Genomic DNA, 25139 nt, shown 5'->3' with positions numbered 1-25139 from the left:
ATGGGGTGCTTGACAAAGTCAACGTCTCACGGCGAATCGTTAAAAATATACGGCAAATTTGCCGACAAGTGCTTCCATTTCCTGCGACTTCCAGTGAAGTTTCGCGGACCGTCGCCCAGCGTATCCAGCCGAGGCTTCAGTGACCGGAGGCGCTATTTCTTTAACATGTTGGAATTGAATGTTTGATTCGAGGAAATCTTCGCAGCTCAGAATGGCAGTCGCCAACAGTTGTTTCGCTTTTGCGAGAATCTGGTTGTTATATTGTAATTAACACCTCTATGACTTGAAAGTTTAATGAGAAAATACATTATAAGACTTTTTCCGCTTAGCACAAACTTGTGTTTTTGTGAAACCTTACGTCTGTCGGCTAAATAACTTACAACTTGTGATCAACATGTCACGTCTCCTCTAAACAAAAATTCTCGTCTTCGATGGACTTAAGATTCGAAAATTTTAGCGCGCAATAGTTTTCCCGAAAACATTAGGTTAAGTTATAAAATAAGTTGCCAAAGGTATAAAACGGAGTTGCTACAAGGACCTTGCAATACTTTGCACGATTTGAAAAGCTTTAAAGAAAACACAGTTTCGGGCAAGTTGCGCAAATATATTATTTGTCGTTTGGCACCTGAAGCGCGATAAAGCACACGTGAGATACATTTGAAACTTTAGGCAAGGCGCGTAAGTTGATCGAGGCATTACATTAACAAAGGTCGTTGAAAACAAAGTAGTGCCAAAATACATTCATTAAATTACTTTCATTAGGAGTAAGAACTAAGAATACCAAATTACTAAATTGTTTGCAAACACAATTTAAACGAACATAGTGCAATGTTTGTTTGGCTTTGTCTTGTCTCTTGCCAAGTGGCTAAAATTAAACAAAACCAGTTCTCTCCAAAACGGTTAGTAAAAGTTATCGAAAAACACGGCGCTAAATCACAATGTACGGCAGTGCAGAAGATAGGTGGGGTCACAGACTACCGTGGAGTTAAAGACAGTAGATCAAGTTTAAAACCACGGACAGCATAGGGCAAAATAATTTAGCAATTTTACAGAAGGGACTTCGCTTGCTTTGCTGCAAGATTTGACGCTGAATTACAAATAGCCTCGGGAGTTAACTTATAATCCTCACTTCGTTTTTCTGTATTACACAACTAAAATACAAGGTCTGTATTACCGACTGCGACAAAAACACGCTACATAAGTTATAGTTAGAAAAAAAGCTATGCTGAGGTTTGGGTTTCCAGAAAACTGGCGGATATGATAAAGAGTGTCATGTCGAATATCGACCATAGGCGTAAAATAATTACCAGACACTTAAATGGTAGCCAGACACTTAACTGGTTTATACTGCCAGGTGTGTATCCAAAAGGCTGGTCTTTAACTGGTCTTTGACTTGACAAAAGCGAGTCCGTGGGTACGCATGTGAGTTCGCAACTCCGTATCTGAATCGAAGCGGTGAAAGCAGACCTTACAGCGATGCAGCTTGGGCAGGGGTGAAGCGCCGGCGTTGCTGTCCGCTGATTGGTTGAGCGTTGAGTTGTACTCTGTTGGCACGTGACCCGAGGCGACACGCGCTGCCCTCAGCCGGGAGTCGTGACGCTCCAACAACTTGCGTTGGCGAATCTTGAAACAGAAAGAAAAATCAAACGTAAACATTGCAATTTTAAACGATGATGCGTGTCATTCGGTTCACATTTTTAGATGCAGAGTTCGCCACACATTATTTTTTTTTTTTGATTTATTATAGAACAGAAACCGTGTCCCAGAGACTGTTTATGTTAACTGAAATAATTATAATATCGGAGTTATTGGCTTTAATTAATAATACAATACATCCAGCTAACAAAAATTATTATTTTCACGTGACGTCATCGGATAGGTTTGATCTCTGAGCTGAGATTAGGGACGTTCAAAGTAGAATATCGAATCCTTGGATTCGAATCCAGATGAGATTCGAATCCAATTCTGCCGTTTATTTCGGGTAATTGGAACCGATATAATTTAACGTTTTACCGCCGACCGTCGCGCCTAATTGAACAAACGCGTGTGGTAAGTTGGCCTGTCGCTGCGGCGACCAATTTATAGTGATTGCTTTAAATGTAATCAGTTAGTGTAGCGTCAGCGTTTTTTCGGGCGACCAATTACCGCGTCTCGCGATAACGTTCGTCTAATAATTAGGTGTCAATCAAGCATTATTGGGCGAGCGACTAACGTGCAATTTCAGGTGGGGAGTTCCCAATTTCCCTAAATGCGTTAAGTTGCCAACTTAACATTACATTGTAAGAGGTGCTGAATGTGACCAAATGCGCTATAGGGTTACTTAAGGTCAACTTTAGGCCAATATTCAGCGAAGTTATACAGTAATGCACAGCGTAATTGTCAAGTATTCGTTATGTCAATAGTAACTTATTCTTTGCAGTATATTATTTGACTGCATAACAGATCATTTTAGTCAAAAAAAAGAAGCACAAAAACCCAACAATGCTTTAAAAACAGGGCCGAATTGCTAAAAAGTTCTGTGTTCGGTGTTGCATTGTACTCACTATTGGCATAAATATAAGTTTTGGCAACAACCTGGACAGTGCACATATTGTTACACAACTGCTTCAAATGACAGTTGTTAAGAATGTTAAACATATGGGAGATTTTTTTTATTATAATGTACACATGTTAGCAAAAAATCCCTTCCCCAAACAAAATCGAGGTTAAATAATTTAATAAAAATATACTAGGATACGATATTCTGGATTCGTTATTCTAGATTCGAAACCTATTATTCTAGAATACCTTGGGATTCTATTTTGAACATCCCAAGCTGAGATGCACCCATTTTATGTTATTCATTGAAATTAGGTGCTGCATTCTATTAGAAGGCAGTTACGTCATCTATTCCATACACAAGTTAAGGAAAATGAGGTTCCTATTTTAGCCCTTTGGTCCACAAAGGTTATCTAACGAGCATAAAGATGATTAAATTATTAGAAGCTATGGTCACTGGTCAGTATATAAAATAATGGAACAATTCACATCGCTTTAAATAAATACATGACTAACTACAGTTAGGCACAGCCTTAATGATTACCCTACGGGGCAGCAGCTCTACACACCTTATGCCTGACGTGAAGGTGCTTGTCCAGTGAAGCGGTGGAAGCGAAGCACAGGCCACACTCCGTGCATTGTACCATTGTAAGGGCCGCCGTTGCGCCCGACACCGCCGACTCAATCGACTGGCTGCTGTGCTCCACAATGTGATCCTATGAAAACAACGAAGTTTAATGCAGAGGATTCCGGTGTCATAAACGTTTGGCGAGCCTTTTTTTAATTTTTAGGGATTCGTTTAATTTTTAGGGACATTTATACCGCCAAGGTTTACCATTTTATATTTAAAGAAGCTGTACGGCGGGATGCGCAGTCCTCCAGTTGATATTGTATTAAAGTAATTTACATAACGCTAATTTTTTCGGGTTCCGATCCCATTGCGATCCTATTGTTTTTGTTGCTTTTTCAAGCCATCAGATATTTAAATTTTCAACGCATGTTTTAACCACTAAGGTTTAATTGGTTGGGTAATAAATGGGTTGAAATTAAGGCTCTTTGTAATCATGGCAGTAAGCACGGAACAGGGAAACTTGACCTCTGACAGGTTTGGCACCTTACTCTAGTCTAAGTCTAAGGGTATAATTTCAACTGCCGATTAGTATTAATGCAAAACTTGGCTTCCCTGTCGTGGTAACAAAATAGTAAAAAAAAGGCACTTAGTCGCTTAATAGGTAACCAAGCTCTTGGTATGATATGGTATACTAAAATAAAAAAATAAAAAAAATTAAATTATTTAGTTTATGTTGTGCGTCGTTTATATACAATGTGATTAAATGCATTACCCATACCTGAAATGCAAGCCGATCTTCGTGCTGAAAATCGCACTTGACGCAAGTATAAATGGAGGGTAGCCTCAACGCCGCAATATCTATCTCAGCATCGGTGTCGGATATCTGCAAGGCAGGCCCCGTTTTTATAAGGTATTGGTTTATATCAGAAGTGTTGTAATAGCGTTAGTCAACGACTGAAGATATTCTAGTCTAAAAACGACTTGATTTAACTCAAGTCTTTTGGGCAATTGGACAAAACGAGTCACTTAGGTAAACGGTTAACGATTTGAAATATTTTGTCAGTTTTCCAAATTTCTGCTTGCAAAACGTTTTGCTCACTAAATTTTACGTTTTTGTTGACTGGTAATCGAAATATCTCACAGGATAGGACAAGTGAGTTTACCAAATTTCAAAGTTGTAGGCGCTTGACTATATACTCGTTTTTCCGACGTCTTGGGTTTTTTTTACAAAGCAAACATTTAATGCATTTTCCTTATATTTTGCATGTATAAAGATTATGATTGAATAACATTTTATCTTGATGCAATTGACTTTGACTTGGAAAGCGTTATTTTGCAAATACCATGATTGAAACTTGGATCATTTCAATTGACAAAAGGATATCGGACAAAGGATAACTTGTTTATTCAAAAAAAAAAAACTTAGTTATTTAAACAAAAAAACTTTTTAGGGAATTGTAAAAAAAGTTTTTTCTCTCATTGAGAAACGCCACCAGAAATGTTGCCATTTACCCTTCTATAGATGTTACATTACATCTTTTACCTCTGCGTCCATTTCGTCGGGAACATTCCAGCTCTCCTCGACCGCCTTCTCATCCACCTCGCCGTACGACTCATCCGACTCGATGCTGGACACGCCCTTGACCGCCTGGTGGCGCACGGCGGCCTGTTGGGCGAGGCGGCGCGCCCTGGCCTGGATCGGGTTCCTGGTGGTGATCTTCTTCCGAGGAAAACGGCGCTCCTCGGAGGTTGCGGTCGCTCCTGGAGGAAGATAGTCGAACGACGAGCGGGAATCTGAGTCGTACAGAAGTGAGATTTATACGTCGGAACACGATCAGAAGGTTTTGGGTGTACGTGTAATGTGTATCGTAATGCGTTACGTGTAGCGTTCTTTCGCTATTGTTTCTTCACAGTTACAGCCTATTTTAAGGAATATACACCAATGCAAGCATTTTACATGGTATAAAATTACTACCTACGTCATACGTTTAAACAAACTCAGCTTTCAGACGACTATCCAAATTTAGTGACAAGCGCATCCAAATTTAGTGACAAGTCTTGACTTCGGGCGCAGATGTGTCAGTTGCAGTTTTACATAATTTTTTTTTTAACTTAGTCGAATCTTTGATTGAGTTTGATTTTGCCATCAGCAGGGTATATCGAAAGAACAAAAAAGGTAGAACAATTTTTTTTTTTTTTCTGGGGAGTAATTGACAGTGTTTGGGATTTTTGAGAACCACTGGACTAGACCTTTGCATGGTGCCTATCTAGCAAGGCAAATTTTGGTGGAGTTTTTCTACCTGCTAGCGTTCTTCTTTTTCTTTTTAGTTTTTACAGTCTATTGCTTTCTCTCGATTTTTACTCCTTTTCTGGTGTTGACACGAACAATTGTCAAAACGTTGAAAATGAATTGGCACACAACTGTTACCAGTGCACCAAAGTTGTTTAAAATGTGTAACACTTGTAATTATTATAATGGGCCGTAAATATTTTTTATTCCTGTGTTTACGAATCTATTGTAAATACAGCGTATCGGCACGTCACATTAAGTTAAAAAACTTTTATTATTTTTCGTTTCCGACATGTTGTTCAACCAATCTTCAAACATAGGTAAACTTACAATCTTTCGAAGATTTGGGCGTTTTGTGAATGGCTACGTCGTTTTTCCTGGGACTGGGTGCACAAGCGTCCTTTGTCGAGCTGGGATCCTTCGGCGTGTGGATCTTCACAATCCTAATGTCCTCCTTCTTCGGAGCGGCTATGTCGTGCATCTAAATAACATAAGTAGATGATAACATACGAGAAACGTATTTTACATAAATAGAAAGCAGGGATGTGCAACCTGCGACACGCGGGCAAACTGTGGTCAGCAGAGCGAAAATATATTTGGTCCTCAGCGGGGTTTAGCTTTATACCCGTGACACGAGTTTCGAGTACCATGCCAAGGTTGTTTTATAGACCATCGAGAAAACACGTTAGTCGAACAGTCAATTTGACAAGCTTTTAACCATACGACTACCGGAAATAACTTGAAATACTTGGTAGTCCGTCATTATACTCTTGCTGAAACTTTCTTAAGATTCAGGCAATATTGACAATTTTGTACAGTCAGCACCGCAAACATCTTTTTACTCCAAATACATAAACCTTTAATCGGTGAAAAATTTGGCTTTATTTTTTTTCTTTACCTTTTGGTTGGCGAGCAGTTTCAAACTAATTCGCATAGAGTTGTAGGGAACGAAAGCTACTTCAAACCTTTGTTTCCTCAAACCTTTAGCGCCAGTAATAAATCAAATCGTATATTTTATAACTAGGGCGATTATTTGTTGACTTGTCAAAAAAAGTCAAAATTTTGTCAAAATTTACACGATAGGTCAAATTTTTTTTTAAGTCAAAATCGAATAAAAATGCACATAAATGGCTTAAAAAATAGAAAAACAAACTAAAGTCAGCTTTTTGAAATTGGTCGTTCATTTTATCAAAAAAAAATAGTTTTGTATATATGTTCAAAGTCATTTTAACCGTATTATATCTTTATTAGAGCAATATACGGTATGAAAACGCGTGATTAAAAAGCATGGTAAAGTGTCAAACATTAAATGAACTTACCTAAATAGTCAGACCAATTTTAAACCAGGCAACTAAAATCGAAAATTGCTTTACCCGCAACAGATGCTTGACAAGCGATATCCTCTTGGCGAATTTAATGGATCCTGTTACGCAGTGGGGACAGCAGTAGTTGGCGCGGATGCCTCGGTGGATGCTGCGGACGTGGCTGGAGCGGGAATGAGAGGAGAGGAACAACTGCTCCAAAGAGGAAACCATTGTTACAGTAATAAAGCAGGGCACCGATATTTTCCATTGTAAAACAGTTACAAGCTGTTGTGTAAAATTCCTGCGGTCTTATCTCAAATGACTAGTCAATGTCTGGTAACCAAAGAGGAAAATGTTGAGTTTCTATAACAGTGGTCCTACCATTTTTGGGTCTCAGGCAACTTTTAAAATATATCAAGCTTACGGACCGCTAATTTTTTACGACTGATGTTAACACATAAATTTGTAATACTGTACCGTTACTTTTATAAACTCTAATAAACATTAAATGAAAAATCTACCGAAAGGAAATGAAGGTTGTAGTATACAATGTTATATTCAAAATCGACTTACAGTATAAAGTACTAATCTTTAGGCACTCGCGGACTCCGCACAACTTTATTACTAGTTTGGGGTCCGAATAACCCTGCTTGGTAAACTATTGATCTTCAGTTGACTACTGGGAAAATGCCTAATTTTATTAAATTATAAGACAACTTTTATATATCACCTTGTCGCATTCTGTGCACGGGTACTTGCGTTTCCCGTCATCCGTTATTATGGAGTCACCTTCACCCGGATTATCGCCAAGAGTTTGCCTGGATAACGACGCCTTCGCTGTGTAAATAAAAAGCAATATTTATAAAGCATTAATTGGTTGATAAAATAATATTATTATTTGTTTTTGTTAATATCGCGATCCAAGCCTGCTCCGACATAACGTAAGATACAAGCAAAACCACAAAGGTTGTAAAAAGATCCAAAACAACTTTATTTAAGAGAAGAATACTATATAGTTACGCAAATAGCATCGTCAGTTCTGCTAAGATTCCTATTTTTCAAAGCATTAATGTTGTCGTTTAACTTTCTGTCCACACTGTACAAATACCTCTGAACACTAAAAGCGAACTTTGTAAACACAAATTCCACAGGCTTTTTGCCCGCTACCTTTAAATTTAATCTTGAGCGGAGTTGCCTGCTTCTTCTTGCTTCCGCTAGGTGGCGACATTTCTGGATTGTTAACATCTATGGCGTCATGTGACGTCCTGGGAGAAAAAATCGATGGATTTATAGGATGGGAATAAACAAGATTTAACGGTGCCTGTCATAAAAATTGTGCAAAGCAGCATTACATAGACATTTAACCTATATATAAACATTTTTTTATTAACAACCCTATTTATGTATACATTTTTTTTTTCTTCTCGTAGGTGGTCGCTAGGAGCTTTTGAGGATTACCACACTGATTTTTGCACTGACGCAATTCACAAAAATGCAAACAATTCTTAAAGCGAATAAAGCGTGTAAAATCATTACCACTATAAAGTATGAATTTAGCACTAAAACGTAGGATAGGCCAACAACATTAGAAACCCGCCGTTATTCGAACCACAGTGGATCTTACCCGTTGATATGAGAGCCGCTGGAAAACGCCTTGCTTGCCGCCGATGTCAGCTTTTGCTCGATTCCGATTTTATGCTGTGGATAAACAGTAACTTGTTCTTTGGCAATCACTCAAGCACTTAAAAGGGAAATGCCGTTGTTTAACTTACCACATCCGCCTTGCTCCGCTTGGCTGACTTCAACTTCTTACCATCAGCTAAACGTCGCTTCTCCCCTATAAAAAGCGTTCGGTTGGCGTTCACTTTTAACAACGATGAAAAGCAGACTTTATTTAGACCAATGCTTTTCAACCAGGTGTATTGTACATCCCAGGGTGTACAAGAATTTTCAACGGGTGTACAACATGTATTACGTAGCTTGTAAGATGTAATTATGACATGATAACCAAATATTTCTCTAAATAATTAACTAGTTCTTCATAACGGTTAATAGTGCTGTATGCAGTACAACAGGGCGTATGTTTCTATAAGTCCAATGCATTGTTGGACTTGGGTGTACAAGTTATTCGGTAAACGTAAAGTGTGTACTGTTTTAAAAAAGTTTGACAAGCAATGAGTTAGATTTAGATTACCCACCTGATTTGGTCGAGCAAATTGGGGAAGTTCCCTCTTCTTTGCCTTGCGGTTGGAGAGCGATGACGCCATCTTGCGACGAAACGTCGTGTTCTTTGAGCAGGTGATCGCGCAGCAACGACTTCTGTTCGAAAAGCTGACTACACAAGTAGCACTGTGAAAAAAGAAAACGCGGTTGCAAACAAAGCTGACTCGTCCGCATTTGACCGAAAAAAACAATTTTAATATATTTTTACAGATAAGTATTTGCAAGATTTACAAAGTTCAAATAATTAAATTCAAGCTGCTAAAACGTACGCTTTAATTTGCCGTCTATTTTTATAGTCAAACATAGTTAGCTTGTCAAAAAATTTACGAAATATTACGACAAATATTAAAAGCGTACTATAAACATAGGCACGACTGGTAAACCACACACAGGTACACGAATCAATCCATTAAGGTCAGACGTCAGTTACTTGGTAGGCCGTTATCCTGGTCGTGTTGATGTGAGTGTCAAAGTGCTTGTGGAGAACGAAGAGCTGTTGCGAGTGACTAGAGTCGGTGAAGACGGTGTCGCACAAAGGGCACTTGTAGATCGTCTTCAGTGTATTCGTAGGCTCGGGCGTCAGGTTATGAGCCGTCCTGTGTGAATAATATGGTCGATTTAGATTCCAGAAGCGCCATCGCGAAGGTACGCAAAACGTTTGACAGCTATGTTCGTCTTACTCACCTTTGGTGGTTTGCAATGTTCTGCGTCGTCTTAAAGGCCATCGGACACTCGCGACATTTGTAAAACAACTGAACGTGGTTGAGCTGTAATGCAATTATAAGTTTAAATATCGAAAGTTTTTAACTCAATCGAGATGGTTGAAAACCATACGTTATTACAAATAGCAACTCCGATATGTATAATATAAATGTAAAAGCCCTACCCTAAGGTGGTTGCGCAGTTGGTCGTCCACTGTGAATGTTACGTTACATAGCTTGCACTTGAAGCAAGACACTCGACTGAGGTGGAAGCACTGCATGCGAAGATGTAGGTTGAAGTCCATAGCCGTACTGCGAATAAAACGACACTTCTGTATTGGTCGATAATTTACAATCAACTTTGTGACCACCCATGTGGTCCCGTAATAAAGCAGCGACAAACTGCTTTTAACTCACAGCCTTTTACAGCCATCCCGTGATAGCTGAATGCCTCTCAGTAGTAGACACCCAGTAAAGATAATGTTCATAGAGTCGGTTGGGTTTTTATTTCTTTTATCAGTTAACTAAAAGAAAGTAAACGTAAAATAAGTGGTGAAGGTGTAGTGGCTTTTTTTTCCATTGGTCAAAAGTGGTCCGGGAATGCTTGAAATGTCAATATTCGTTCGGGCCCAGTCCGCCTATCTCTCAAAAGGAGGCGGTTCGCCACTTGGAGGTAGAGCCAGAGTTAAAACTGCGCATCGGCAGAAGGTCAACATTTTCGCCTTTTTGGTTATGGTGCATAGGTAAAAAGTGTAAGTGTCAGTAGTAGGTAACAATTTTAGTATTTTTACTGCCCACCCAAAAAACAGTGTTACCCAGGAAAGAAATTAGCAGGATACTACCTTAAAGGATCCGGTTAAAGACCCTTGTCAGGTAAGAATTAGTGTCGGTTTTAGGATAAAACGTTAAACCGAGTAAGGTTCCTGCCCAATGGGCGAATTTTGCGATTGCAATTAAAAGGGCACTACGTTGTGTCTCACCCGTCAAATGACTGGCCACACTCGGGGCAGGTGTGTGGCGCCACGTGGCGGTGCATTCTCATGTGCGCCGCAAACGAGCAGTTGTTGTGCAAGTGCAGCCGGCAGATGTCGCACGCGCGCCCGTCGGCGGTGTGACGCTGGAAGTGCTCGTCTAACGCCGATTGTTCGTCGCCGGTAAACTGACACTCGGTGCAGGCCTGGATCAAAACGAAACATATTAAAAATCATAACTAAAAAAACATTGTTGTAAAATGTAAAAAAAAGTTAATACAACAAATAAAAAAAAAAGTTAATACACCATTAAAGACTGCCACAAAGAAAAATAACACATTTTTTCACCCACAAAAGTTTCCGTATAACACATCGCAATCTATACGCGCGCCTTTCGAGGCATTATAGCGCGCCAAGAATGCTAGGGATGACGCGATTTAAAAACCAGCAGCAGCAGCAGAATCTTGACTTACCACGGAGCCGGGAGCCTTTTCTTCCTCGGCGGCCTTCCGTCTCTCGTCGGCGGCGCGCAGAAAGAAGTCGCGGGTGCGCGGCTTGCAAAGCGACAGGGGGATCGGCGTCAGGTTGGCGCCGTTGAACTGCATCACGTCGCCGCGGTCGCTGTGCTCGCGCGCGTGCCGCAGAATCTCGCACTTGTTGAAGAAAACCAGCATCTGGTTGCACTGCACGCAGCGTACCTGGCCCGGGCAAAAGAGAGGCACGGTTTGCGAAAGGAGCATAAGCAGGGTTGTTCCTAAGCAAAAATTTACACTCGCCAGCCTGGCGAGCGGCTATCAATCAGCACTCGCCAGGACGAAATAACACTTGCCAAATTTGTTGGCACGCCGTCTGCAAATTTACGTCCTAGCGCGCTCACTTCTTGGGTTATCGATAACCTGTCTTATGGTTTCTAAACGTAAACAGTAGTTTTTATAAAAGTCTGGTCGTTTATTTCCAATGAAGCAGTGTACGCTTAAAACAATGTTTTTTTAGCGAAATATTTGTTGCAATCTTTAGTGAAAAAATAACGCCATTTTTCTAAAAATGCTCGCGCTCGTTTTTTTCGTATTTTTATTTTCTGTGCTTGAAGGACGTTTCACCGCAGGTTGCTTCGCGCCACAAACAAAACGCCACATTTCACCTAACACCATAGTTACTGGTTAAACAGCAAATACTGACAAAATAGTCAAATTTACATCTAAACATTCATTCGAAAAGTTAACAACCACAAGCACCAGAGGTTCTATGCTGCGACGCCCTATAGTGGGTCATTTCAATTTCCCAAGGGTGTCCGCAATGGTTCGGTTTGTATCTTAACATAATTCCCATAAAAAATATTTTTATCCAATAAAAAATATTATTTTTTAAGCTTTGTCTTGGTTGACAGCTATTAACTTAAAAGATCGCAACACATGGTTACGTAGACTAATTGTTAATTCTCAGCTGTAGTTACACAAGTAGGCGACAAAAGATGACGTCTTTGATTGTTTGCCGGTAACGATTTTTGTTTAAAACGGGACAAAGAGTCTTTATTACGAGCTTCGAACGTGACTTCGATTAACCTTATTATTTGTGTAGTGTTGAATGTATTTGCGTCTTGGTGTTTAAGGAAATAACTGGCGCTAAGTAATATTTCGCTTAGTAGTGGTGCTTAACACAAGTTGTGCTACACAAACTAATTAAATTTCTCGCCGAAGCCACTCGCCAGTCGGGCGAGTGAGTGTCAATCAGCACTCGCCAGGAGCGATTTGCACTCGCATTGGCGAGCGGGCGAGTGCTTAAGCCCAACCCTGATAAGGTAATGATTATATTGATGTTTTGCAGGTGGACGTTTAAAAAGGAGTTCAATCTGCTGTTTAACGCCAGAGAACTAGTTTTAAAACTGGATGTTTTGGACGGTATGTCATTTCTTGCATTTTGCCGAAGTCATCTACTTATGCACGGAGTTCTACAAGTTAAGTACAAAACATCCTTTTTCACATCTTTTAACAATCAAACCGACATGAGGCTCTTCAAAAGTTCACTGTTTGTCCCAACAGAATGTCAATAATAATTAATTTATTAAGATTTGTCAAAAATGTCACACACACCTCAGGTTTTTAAGTCACATATCGTTGATGTGTAAATGTAACAATATATTTAAACGCTAAATGCACTCTAGCATCATTCGCCAAGGTTAGAACTGCTCCTCACGCCTAGGTTGCCAGAATTTTGCAAACCCCATACTGCTGCAACTTTCCTTACCTTAACAAAGATGCTCCTTCGCTCGTAATGGTGCAAAAGGCTGGAGTGCAGGAGGAAAGTGTCGCCGCATTCGAAACAACGATGCGTGTCGCCGAGTGGGCCGGTGGGTAAGAGGTGTTCGGGGAGTGGTGGCGGGGCGTACTTCGGGAGTGGGTTTGGACTGCTGATCACCTTCGAGAAGGCGGTCTACGAACAAAGGCATTCTTCAGCTTACGTTTCAATGCAAATACCATTAATAAATAATTAAAGATACACAATATTATTTTATTTTGAAAATTGATTCTTCGAGTACAAAATATTTCACCACAAACCTGGAACAAGCTTTCACCCAGGTTCTGATTCGCTTTGTTCGACTTGCTTAAAGCTTCGGCGATGATCGGGGCTGACACAATCGGAAACGAAGCCTTTGCTTTGGAACTGATAACAGTCGACGTGACAGACAGACAGGCGGACTTCATCGACCCAACGGTGGCCAGTTTGGTGCCGTTAGGTAACGAACCCTGGGCCAGCACGCCGCCAGAGGCCCACGTGGTCTTGGGCGAGGAAGGTACAGTAGCGGAAGCAACCACGACAGGAGAAGACGAGATGGCTGACTTGGGAAGAAGAGATATGGGAAGTCGCTTAACGACTATTGGGCGAGTGGGCGAAACAATGGCGGCCGTAGTCTGACTGACACTGACCGGAACCGGAAGTCCGGCAGGCAACGAGACGCGAGTGCCTGATGACGACACCGTGAAGACGGTCGCCTTGCCAACCGAAAAGGGGGGCGATCCCACTTTTGGTATGATGACGCGCGGGGCGACAGACACCGCGCTGTTGCCAGGCGACGTCGTCTGTAGGATATAGCGCAGTCCACCACCGATCGTACTCTTGCTTACGAACTGCGGCGCGACGGGCTTGGCGGTTTGCGCTACGCTCAGCTTCACGCTCAGCACTTTGGCGGCCGACTGGTTTGCCGACACCACGTTCAGGGTCGAGCTGCTGCTGGTCGTCTTGGCAACAGTGCGCGGAACCAGCTGGATGGTCGGAACCGACTTGGCGCCACTGTGACTTCCACTGAGCGTCGATCCGGCGTTGATGTAGCGCGGCGGCTTGCCAGGCGCCCTGTTGAACGACATGCTCGCCGATGTTGTACTACTTTCGCCAACTGTGACTTGAGATTGGGCAGACTTGGGTTTGTAGCGCATCGCGGGCGCCCTGTTCTTCGCTGGGGGTCTTCCCCTCTTCCTTACCGGCTCCACGTCGCTGTCCACGCTGGCGCTGCTCGTCCGGATGCGCTTGGCGGCCGGATGCAGGGACTTTGACAGCTTCTTTTTGCGCTTGAAGGTCGTGGCGGAGGAAGCGCTGGCGCAGACATCGGATTCATTGCTGGTGTCCCGTCGTGGCGCCAAAGGCACATAGTCGGTGTCATGCTCGTCGGACGAACGAGCTACAACAGTGGGTTTAGTGCTGGGTGGAGGGGCGACGGCTACAGGCTTGGGCGGCGGCGCCTTGACCGTTACAGTCGGAACAATCGCCTCACTAAGGTTGTTGTCATCCGATTCGCTTGTGGTTGGTCGGCGCTTACGCTTTCTTTTTTTCTGTTTTTTGTGCTTCTTCTTTTTTGTAGTGGAGCGGTCAGAGTCGACGGCGTCGTCGGCCGCCAAACCACCGACGATGGAGGAGTGATGGATTACTTGGCCGGCCGCTGAACGGAACGCGGTGATTCGCAGCTTAAGACCGAGCGGGGCGGGAGAGGTAGCGGAGACAGGCGTGGCGATGGACCCTGGCAATGACGTGGTAATAGTTGTGACTGCTGAAGTAGCAGTTGTGGTCAGCACAGGAGGGACAATGGTGGGCGCGGACACTTTGTGATGAGAAACTTCGCTGTTTTTTGTAGTGCTTTTCGTTTCCAAGCCGCTAGCGACCGGGGGTTTTGCATTTGCGGCCTCATTTCGCGATTGGACGCGTCGTTTGAAGGGAAAGGTTGCCGGGCTACGAGAAACGATAGCCGTTGTGTTTTTGGTGGATATTGTTGAGGGCTTGGGTGCAGAGCCTCGAGTGGTCGGCAAAACCTCTGTGGCTTCGCTAGATGGTAGTATGTCCACTGGTTTGGCAATAGTGGGTTGCGTTAAAGGCAGGGTGCTCGACTTTGCGGGTGTCTTGGGTTCGGCCGTTTCCAGCGCCTCTTGCAACAGAGAATCAAAAACTGAAAAAATGCCGCTGGATTGTTGTTCGTCTTTGTCGGCAGATTTGGTTGCCTTCTTGGTTTTGGAGGTGGCTAGCTTCGTTTTGGCCGTTGATACTGGTAACGAAGCAATGTTTTTGTCAAGTGAACTAGTTTTGGGGTCGGTTTTCGAGGTCACGGTAGCTTTACCTGGCGAATCCTTCGTTGCTGAGCTAGAAAAGTCCAACGGCGCTGGCATACTTACTGGAGGGATTACTGGAGGGACTTGGACAGGGACAGCAGAATTAGATAAATTGGGTCGTTTTGGTGTTGGTGTCGGTGTCGGTAAGGAAGGACCGTGCTTCTGATGTTGCTGAAAACTGTATTTTTCGAGTATGTGTTTTTTCTTTGGACCGTGATACGTCTTGTCCTTCAAAATTGACTGACCGCCGTGTGCATCCATTTGTTGTGGTTTGCTATCGTTGGCACCCGAAAGAGCAGGGCTCACCATTTGTGGAGGTAATGACGGGGTAACTGTCGTGTTGGCAGTCACTGTGACAGCTTTACCTGCAATATTTTCCACGGGCAGATTAATAGACCTGGGTTCGTTAGGTTTAAGGCTAAAATCATCGCCTCTTTCTAAAGTTTTAACCGGAGGTTTCAAATTTGCCGACAAGGTGTCCAACGACTGTGATGTTTTCGAAACGTCACCAATCGAACTTGTTTGACTGGTTTCTACGTTGGAAATTGGGTCGCTCGTGGGCATGGGATGTTTCGGCGAATGGTGCTCAGTAAAGTTGGACCTGCTCGTAAACCAGGAAGGTTGGTTTGTTTTCGGGTGGCCATGTGAATAAGACGTCGCTTCGATTGGCATCGAATGGTGAACGCTTGTCATCGTTTTCGTCGAAACAACAGGCGTTGGAGGTGGTGGCTGTTGGTAGGGCGGCGGAAGTCCCCCTAAAATCCCACCTGCCAATTTATTTAGAAGCAAATCGTTTTGGCTGTGTGAGTTTAAACCACCCATGTTTCCCATTCTGTCACGAGTCATGTGTAGGAGCTCGTAGGACTGATTAACAGCGGCGGGGTCGGCCATCATGTGCGTGGGTACCCCTGGAAAAATGCCCGTCGAAAAAGGTTGCGAACTCAAAGAGGCAAACGCTTCCAGGGCGCGCTGTTCCTGGGACTTGGGCCGGCCCGAGTCCATCAGATGACCCGGGTAACGGCCCATGACGTCACTCAGTTGACTGCCGCTCAAGTGGTGGCCGCCGAGTGTTGGTAAGAATGGCGGCACTTCGACGTTCTTCTCAGAAGGTAAAGGCATAGTGAACTGACTTGTGATGGACTCGAATGAAGGAAGAGCACTTGACTGCTGAACAGTTTTAGCGACTGTCGGGGGCGCCGTATACTCGATGGTATGTAAAACAGCACTAGAAACTTTGTTGGCCGGAGTTAGTGCCTTACTGACAGTAGGTTCGGTATAGGCTGGTGGCAGAGAAGTTCTCACCTTTTCGGCTGTGTGTTGCAAGGGTGATGGCTTAGGTTGATGGAAAACTGTGGTTGGCGTTTTACGAGAAGGGGGGTCAGTATAGACGGGGGCAAACGAGGACGCATTGAAGTTGCCTACCGGCGAAATCATAGAAGCTTGGGTTATAGCTGCAGAAACACTTCTGGGGTTTTGATTAGCATGTGGTGCCGTATAAGCCAGGTCTCGATAGCCGTCGCTAACCACAGGTTGTGTAGGTTGGACTCTTTCCCTAGATTTCTCCTTGGACCTTCTTCGAGTAGCTTTATTTTTAAATGATGACACTTCAGAGGCGGAAACTTCATCACGAAACGTTGAACTGGTATCCTGTTTATAGTTGACTGCAACAGATGACACATTCACTGTTTTGGGATCTTTCGACGCAGCACCAGTGGAAGTGTACTTGGACTGGGCAAAGAAAGAATCAACGGTTGCAGCGGTAAAAACTGGCGACGCGTAAGTGCTTTTTTCCAACTGTGTGGAGCTAACAACTGGCATGGTAGTGGGGAAATTATGCTGTATCTTGGACGGTTGGCTAGTGGTCTTAGTAACGGCAGGTAACGCCGGTGCTGTTGTTTCTTTAGGTTTGCTGTTTCTAGCTTTGGAAATAGATTTTTTGCTAGCGTCGCTGACGGCCTGGTTTAAGAACATTTCGAAGTTGGACAGAAGTTCTTGCGAGGCCCCTTGAATAGGCTCATCAGGCGCCTTTAGTTGTTTCGGATGCTTGGGGTATTTCTGTTGTTGCGTCTGTCCATTTCCACGAGTCGACGTCTGAAACAACGCAGAGGTTGCATCAGGGAAGGCTGTCCTGCTTTGTGGAGCAATGTATTTCGGTGTTGTCATTTCTGTGTTTTGCTGAGGCGTTTCGGTCTTCCGTTGTGTAGAGTTTCCAGAGCCAATATACGATACAAATTCGTCGCTTTTGGTCGGCAAAGTCTTAGCAGCAGACGAGGAGTTGGCTGATTGGCTGAGGTGCGTTGTAGGCTGGGTTCTAAGGTTCGTGGTTGTAACAGTAGCATGGATTTGGTTCTGGTGTTGGTTGTAATAGGAACGGACATTACCCTTTGCAGAATACTGTGAATCGAATACTGACATGGAATTAGCATGCAAGTCTTTTGGTTGCGAAGATACAGTATAGCTGGTGGTGGAACCACAAGAAATTAGGCCAGAAAACAAGGTTTCGCTGGACGATTGAAGGGACAAATTGGACTTAATGTTGTGTTGAGAATGCAGTGGGGGATTTTGTACAATCAAGTTTGGGTTGGGCGCACTTATCGAAGGCTTAGAAACCATCGCTTTTGAGACAACTGTAGGCACGGTCTTAAGCAGGCCTTGTGTTTCAAAAGAGGGTTGACAAGTTGTGGGAGCTGGAACTGTTGAAAATTGGTCGTGTTGATAAACTAAGGACTGTAAAGTGGTAGAAGTTTTTGTGACCAAGGGTGGTTTTGACAGCTGTATGTTATGCGAAAGATCCGGTGCTGCAGGATACGACTTATATGTAGAGGTCGGCATAAATGACGGTTGTTGAGTGGCAGGCGTTGGAAAATAGTTGTGAAGATTCGTGACGGAATCCGGCAGACGTGTTTGAAACTGTGACGTGGAGGGTGGCTGCTGAAACGACTGATGTTGTGATATAGACGTCATGACGTAGGACTGTTGCTGTGTAACAGCGGCAGGTTGGTAGGACTGAATATGAACTGTCGAATCGACAGCTGTTGGTAAAGCGTCGTTAAAACTTTTCGGTGCAACCGCTTTCGGTTTATGGCTGCTAGGCGTTCTTGATAGTGTTGGTTTAACAACGGAACTGTCGTCAGGTGTCGCTGTAGGTCCATGCTGAGCAGCTTTGTTTAATGATCTTGCACTTTGTTTTGTCGTCTTAACCTGAGCACTGACCTGGCCCGTCGCTGTGGTCGTAGCGACATGCGTTTGGGCCACTCGGCCCCACGTCGGCTTTTGCGGAGATGTCTTTTGATTCCTAGATGCGTCCAACGCGTCCTTAAGAGACTTTTGCTTTTTCAGCAATGCTGCCAGTTCTTGCACCGAGTCGTAGACCGACTGGTCGGAGTAATCCTCCCTGTGAAGCTTCATCACCGGGTTAACTGCAGGCGCCTTTTGGCCGACAGGGACTTTTTTGGGCGAGGAGGGCGGGGGCCCACCGCTTCGCTGACTCGGCAGCTTGATGGTCGGTTCGTCGTCGAAACCGAACTCGTCAAAGTTGAAATCTTGTGACGCGTCCTTTTCCTTGCGTTGCGCCGCTTTGACAGTGCTGGCTGACGAGGTTGTGGTCTTCCGTTCGACGCTGGCGCTCCTGCGTCTTGCCAAGGGGCCGACTTTGGGTTTCTCGAGTTCACGTGAAGAGGCGGAGGCCTGATGGGCCTGCTGCTGATGGCCGAACCCTTGCGAAGTTGCGTATTGAAAGTCACGTCTAATAACGATGACGGTCAGGGTTAGAAAAGAAACGTCTTACCGGATAGGTTTAGCTTTACTTTATGAAATAAATACACGACTTTGTTTTAATCTTATAAACAAGAGAATGGCGTTACTTATATCAGAAGTGCAATACATTCAATGGTAATAAGTAATAACATGTTCAACTAGTTACGACTTTCGGCCAATTAAACAGCATTAATACCGTGGCAAATTTATTCCATTTTGGACAAATTGGTGTTTGAATTTTTTTCTCCTTATGCTACACCACCATAGGCGCCGAACGTGGATGTGCAGAGCGCTTTTAGACGCCCTGGATTTCTCTTAGGGCGTCAAAACGCCTTGGAATTTGACCAAGTGATGAATAAATGTGTAAAATAATTTGGTCATAGTAAACCAAAAGTGTTTGAAATTTTCCCGAATTACCATATAGACATGATGCCATAGAATTCCCAAACTATGTTTTTTATGTTTTCTGCATTTGTTTTCTTAAATTATTGTTACATTTAGTCAAATTATTGTTATGTCTAATTGAAAAGCAATTGCACTGTTGAGAAAATGACGCCCTGGAATTTTAAAAATTCGGCACCAATGTACACCACACATACTCATATTAAATGATGATATTAAATTGCATAACCAGGCATTATTTTATTATGTGAACTAATACCTTTCGCCAGTCAATGTACTTGTTTGATCGCTTGTCTTTGGGTGTCTTTGATCCACTAAAGCTTCTTTGTTAGCTGGAGAATTGGTGTAGTCACTGACAGGACTAATTGCTTCATATGTATCCGCCAATTGCTATTAACAAAAAAGGTTGCTTTGATTTCATATAATAAAAACCGAATTTGTAGGATTTAAAACAGACTGCAAACTTATATAAATATTATTGTAGTAAAGTATATATATATTACAAACTCTTAGTATTTTGTTCTTACTAAAAAAAATAATAATTAAATATAAATTGGACTCATCATTCCATCACATTTGATCATTTTTAATCAATTTAATGTAGTTGTTTTACAATTTTTTAAAAAACAATTCGGTAAATAGTAGGCATATTACTGTGAATATCACTTGAATTGTTCAATACACAAATGGAAAAGTAAACTACTCAACTTTTGCTAAAGTTAGTTTGTATTGTTACATTTCTAGATGGTTATAGTTAAAATCTCATCCAAAAGCGAAAGCTAAATAATATTCGTGAGACAAGATGTTTAAATGAAGTACATTGATTTTACCTGCTTTATACCAGATTGTGCAGTGCTTAACATATCCAGAACATTGTTCGATTTTGAGTTGTTGCTTGATATGTTGTTTACTGCAAACGACTGATTAGTACTTCCAAACATTTCAGGGCCACCATGCACAATAGATGAATCAAAATCCAACATTGATAAATTGGAAATCTGACCAGAAGTAGTCGTAGTCTGGGGTTTTCCTTTTGTCTTACCCCACTCAGAAAAGTTCTCTAAAAGTTGACTTTGGGTCTGAGAAAGTCCTTCAGACTGGGCATTGGATTGCAGATACATGTTCTGTTGATAAGAGTATTGAGGTTGCAAATCTCCTTGGCTTTGTGGAAATGCCTGCATAACTCCTGTAGCATTGCTAGAAACTGAAGAATTGATCATGCTTGTGGCCTGGGCAGTGACCCCTTGGTATTGAGAAGAGTTTGAAAATTGTGAGTACCAACTTGCAGGTTGTTGCAATTGGTTAGTTGATGTTGGTGCTGTCCCTGGCTGTACGTTGTGATGGTCTGGCAATCCTATACAGCAGTGTTTAAAAAAATGTTTAGTTTGGCTGATAAAAAAAACAGTCTCTATAATAATCAACTCCTGTAAAAATCTCAAATCAATATTTTACGACTAATAATTGAATTTTTTTATGCTTAATAAAGTCTACTAATGTAGTCTAAATGTAGAATATGTTACAAAAGGAGTATTACTAAGATATAACACTTGGGGAGGAGAAATATATTTGGAAGTTAGAACCATACCTTCTAAACCACCAAACTGGTTCTTAATAGGAGTGGGCAAATCATCTAATAGGTTGATTGCTACACTAGAAAGATCTTGCTGTGACAAAGAAGAGGTTGTGTTGAGATACTGCAAGTGAGACTGATCATCTGGTATGAGAGGTGGTGGGGAATTTCCAATATTAAAACCAAGACCAACACCCAGGGCAGAGGGATCCTGCAGCATCCGGTTCTGTTGAGGCTGTTGTTGTTGTTGTTGATGATGGATAGTTGACACATGTCCTGAAGCATGTTGTCCTTGCAGTGAAACAGACTGGTTTGGTTGAGGGGTAAGGGGTTGTTGCAAGGACTGTGGTGTCAATGGATTACTAGAAAGGGGAGTTTGTGGGTTGTTTGAATGGGGAGTTAAAGGGTTATTCGAATGTGGTGTCAAAGGGTTATTCGAATGTGGTGTCAAAGGGTTACTTGAATGGGGCGTCCGTGGGTTGTTCGAATGTGGCGTCCTAGGATTAAAATTTGAATCAACAGACCCAGAAGGGCTAGGTTGGGGAATGCTGTTAATGTTGTACGCTGAACTGTCACAAGATGTATTAGATTGTGGTCGTTGAGAGCTTGACTGTTGATATGAATTCCTGGAAAATGTCTCCGGAGATGGGGCAGCTATAAAGCAAAGAATAGCTTTGTGAAAAAAGGTAAGACAGTGCCACAGAAATAGAAGTCTGGGTCTTGTGTTTTGTCATTGTTTTCAACTTGTTTCATAATTTTTTTATAATTTTATTAATTTTTAGATTAACGTTATATATATTTCATTCATAAATAAAAACAATCATTAAGGATAATATCTTGTACAAAAAAATCCTATTAAAAAGTTTGTACAAAGTTTATCTTTAACAAAAATACCAAGCTGCTTTGTCAAGACTATTTGACGAAATATATACAATGTCATCTATTTGCTCAATAAAACCCTGACACTTTCATTGTAAACAATAAAATAATTTATATGCCAAGCTATATTTGGTTTGAAAAACTGTATTTGTAGATAATTTAAAAAGGTTTTCTGGTTGGAAAGCAAAAAAACATTGTACTAAGTAAGTGAATGGTATACATATCTTTAAAAAACTTGTTTCAATGCAATTTTGTTATAGGGTAATAGGCGTAACAATTTAATAACATTGGCAGCCTTGCCTTTTAATACATAGCACAGACATTCTAAAAATTGTGACGGGTTCTACTACAAACTCACAAAGTTGACTTTTACAGTGTATAAGAAATAAAAAAAACGGTTAAAAAGAGAGTATATATGTTTTTATATTTTGTCAATCTATCTGTAAGTCAACAAACTTAATTTGATCCACTAAGTGGATATGAATAATTCAGACTGTTTTTCTTTGAATGGCACAATCATTTTGTAATTAAATCACAAGAGAGTTCATGCAAGCCATTGGCAACAACGTATATTATAACCTATTTTATAATTTTCCTTTACAGTCAAGCAAAAGGCAATAATTTCTGACAAGTAACAACTGTGACTCCTCACCCATATATTGAGGGTCTGTCGGTATAGAAGAAGTAGTAGGTCTATTAGGAGTATTAAAGTTGGCTGGTCCAGTTGCTACAAACTGTTGATGGGTAACTGGTACTTGCTTGTAAGTCATAGCTTGCCCCTTGGCTTGCAATTGTTGTGCAGATAACTAAAATAAAACCACCTTTAGATTTATATGCATATATATTTATATACACACATATAAACTAAATTATTAAAATGGTATTCACTCGTCTTTGATTTATCACCCAATGGGTATGAGGCTAACGTTTAACTTGTGGTATACTTGTTTTTGTATTAAATCATATCCTTCCTTTACATAAATGAATAATAAAGGTTTCAATAAATTGATATGTCAAACCATTTAATAAAAGACATTTAATGAACACAGGTAACTACCATAAATTTTAAACACAAATATTCTGGTAGTGTATATATTATGACGTAAACCAAAAAAATAATTAACCGCTGAAAATAATAAATATATATATATATGCATAAAACAAAACAAATAACACACTTGCGAATTCTGTATATCCATGGCTGCAAATTGGCGTGTCTTCTCTGGTTTTCTTTGAATAGGCTTTTTTTGTTTTGGTCTTGCTGCTTTAGGTTGTGGTGCAGTTGTAGTTGGTGGTGCAAACTCCAATGGGCCAGTTTTTTCACTTGACAATAACTCATCCACAGATGACAAAAACAAACTTCCAAGACTGCTGCCACCTTGAAATGGGACAGTGCCTGCCTCTGCCATAGCGGGACGTTGATTAGGATATGTATTTTGTAAAGGCTGGCCTGACAATTGAGATCCACCACTTAAATTTCCTACATAAAATTTTGAAAAAAATATACCAAATTCAGCTATTTAACACAACAGTAGTTTAAATTGAGGAGGTCATTAAATATTTATTTTAAAATATCCTAAATCACTATATGTTATATTATATCAGGTTATGTTATATCAGTCTCACATAAAAACATAATTACTAACTTTCTAATAATGTCAGTTTATGTAAGTTCTGGAATTTTGTTTTAATCATTCATGTCATTTAATGGCATAATGCACTATAAACCAGTGGTTCTCAACCTTTTTATCTTACAGACCGGTAGAATTTCACAACAAATTTTGCGGACTGGTGGACCTTTAAAAATCAAAATCAACCCAAAATGCAAATATGACAAAAGTATGCAATTTAAAAGCAAAGAATGGGAACTTCCATTCAATGAGGAATTTGCTGCTGTCTTTTTGATAGCATTTTGTAGTTGAGATTTAAGATTGTAATATATTTGGCGGACCGGCGGTTAAGAACCACTGCTATAAAGAATATCGTAGAAATAATAATACATTTTAAATACATAAACCGTGTGTGCATTATTTAAAAAAAAATAGACTAATATATAGAAATACCGGAAACCAATTGATTCTGTTGTCCTTGATTTTGTCCAAGAAAATTTGCAGGATTTGTTTGATTATGGCCATACTGCATGCCGGATTGTGGCAATTGACCAAGTTCCATGTGCTGTGCTGGCAAGCCACCATGATGAAGAACTTTTGAAGAATCTTCATCCAATGCAGCAAGCAGATCCTCTATTTCTGTTACATCTGCCATTCTTCATTCATTGAATGAGAGGCCAGTTTAACCTAAAAATTTAGTTAAGCTTTTACAGGTTGTTGCAAGAAAAAAACATTATTTAAGCACCACAGAATAAAATATGAAAATATGTAAGCTAAACAAAAAATGACAAAACATTGATTAAAAAGATTAAGTGTTTTTAAATTTTGGTATTTTAGAAATGTCATTAAAACCAAATTTTAATTTATAAGTTAAAAAAAACTATGTTGATACTTACATGTTTTATCTTTATTCTTTAAGAAGTGACTTGCAGGTTGAAGGGCTTTTTCCTTTTCAAAAACACTATCTCTGCTTTTAGGTAATTCATGTTTGACAACTTCTTTTCTACATAGTTTTCTCTATTAAATCAAACATTCAATAATACTCTGTTTCTATAGAACTTTACTTATTTATACACCTACATCATAAATCCTGGTGGCAACGCAATTAAGTATTATAGGTTTAAATACGATCTTGCATAAAATGATCTCGTGCGCTGCGCGAAGGCTTGTAGTGGCAGAATTGGCTTAGCGGCCAGACGGAATGCACGAATTCACTCAGTGTAGAACTGGTTCAAACCGGCCAAAACTGGTACCCGTGACGGAAGCGATTTGCGGTGAGCGCCGCCGAACATAGAAGAGAGAGGCTCTTTGCACGCTTCGATGACAACGGCGTGAGAGAAAATGTCAAAAGCGCCAGCAGCTGTCTGGCGCAATGGCGACAGCGCGCCGCGAAAACAGACTTTCGCAGGGTGGTATTCCGGAAAACTAAACTAAAATTTAACAATGAAAGACAAAAGAAGATCGATCGACCCTAAACAATGGATTCGTGGTGGTTGTATATACAACGTGCATATTTTTAATTTCCGCAATTGCTGACAATTCTTGCTTGGATTTGGTAATAAAATTGCTAGTAGTGCAAAATACTTTCCAAACAAACAACGAGATCAAACAAAATCGATTTCAAGTAAACAGCAGTAGCGGGAAACGCGTTGTAAACGCGGGGAAGCATCGTCAGCTTTGCCTTCTTCTACTGTTTGTAAAATAACCGGAATGCCTTTTTCTCGCGCCCACT

The 25139-nt window shown here is 41.3% G+C and overlaps 1 protein-coding gene across 1 annotated transcript; it reads right to left on the bottom strand.

Annotated features, from left to right (window-relative positions):
* Positions 1 to 468: 468 nt before the first annotated feature.
* Positions 469 to 24422, bottom strand: LOC146168525 (uncharacterized). Its single transcript, XM_083386288.1, has 25 exons — positions 24304 to 24422; positions 23861 to 24094; positions 22976 to 23277; positions 22450 to 22603; positions 20934 to 21572; positions 20179 to 20702; positions 19608 to 19738; positions 13154 to 18935; positions 12843 to 13028; positions 11072 to 11296; positions 10608 to 10804; positions 9813 to 9939; positions 9611 to 9693; positions 9357 to 9522; positions 8902 to 9052; positions 8476 to 8540; positions 8328 to 8401; positions 7871 to 7968; positions 7434 to 7540; positions 6773 to 6913; positions 5730 to 5880; positions 4653 to 4903; positions 3888 to 3992; positions 3108 to 3254; positions 469 to 1623 (listed from the first exon to the last, which is right to left on the bottom strand). Exons 2-25 carry the CDS (start codon positions 24060 to 24062, stop codon positions 1378 to 1380), a joined length of 10254 nt encoding a protein of 3417 aa, XP_083242414.1. The 5' UTR covers positions 24063 to 24094; positions 24304 to 24422; the 3' UTR covers positions 469 to 1377.
* Between the last annotated feature and the right edge of the window lie 717 nt (positions 24423 to 25139).

Source organism: Ascidiella aspersa, chromosome 1 (genome assembly GCF_963924565.1).
Source record: "Ascidiella aspersa chromosome 1, kaAscAspe10.2, whole genome shotgun sequence".
Taxonomy (NCBI): Eukaryota; Metazoa; Chordata; class Ascidiacea; order Phlebobranchia; family Ascidiidae; genus Ascidiella; species Ascidiella aspersa.
The sequence above is the reverse complement of the archived record's forward strand: the minus strand, read 5'-3'. Positions and strand labels throughout refer to the sequence as shown.

Bases quoted from the DNA above. Each gene is read 5' to 3' on its own strand.
- LOC146168525 (XM_083386288.1), bottom strand. From the start codon at position 24,062: ATGGCAGATGTAACAGAAATAGAGGATCTGCTTGCTGCATTGGATGAA. The intron at 21,573-22,449 runs GTGAGGAGTCAC...TTTGCTTTATAG, and splicing joins GACAGACCCTCAATATATGG to CTGCCCCATCTCCGGAGACA. The intron at 6,914-7,433 runs GTGATATATAAA...TCTTTGGAGCAG, and splicing joins CGTGCACAGAATGCGACAAG to TTGTTCCTCTCCTCTCATTC.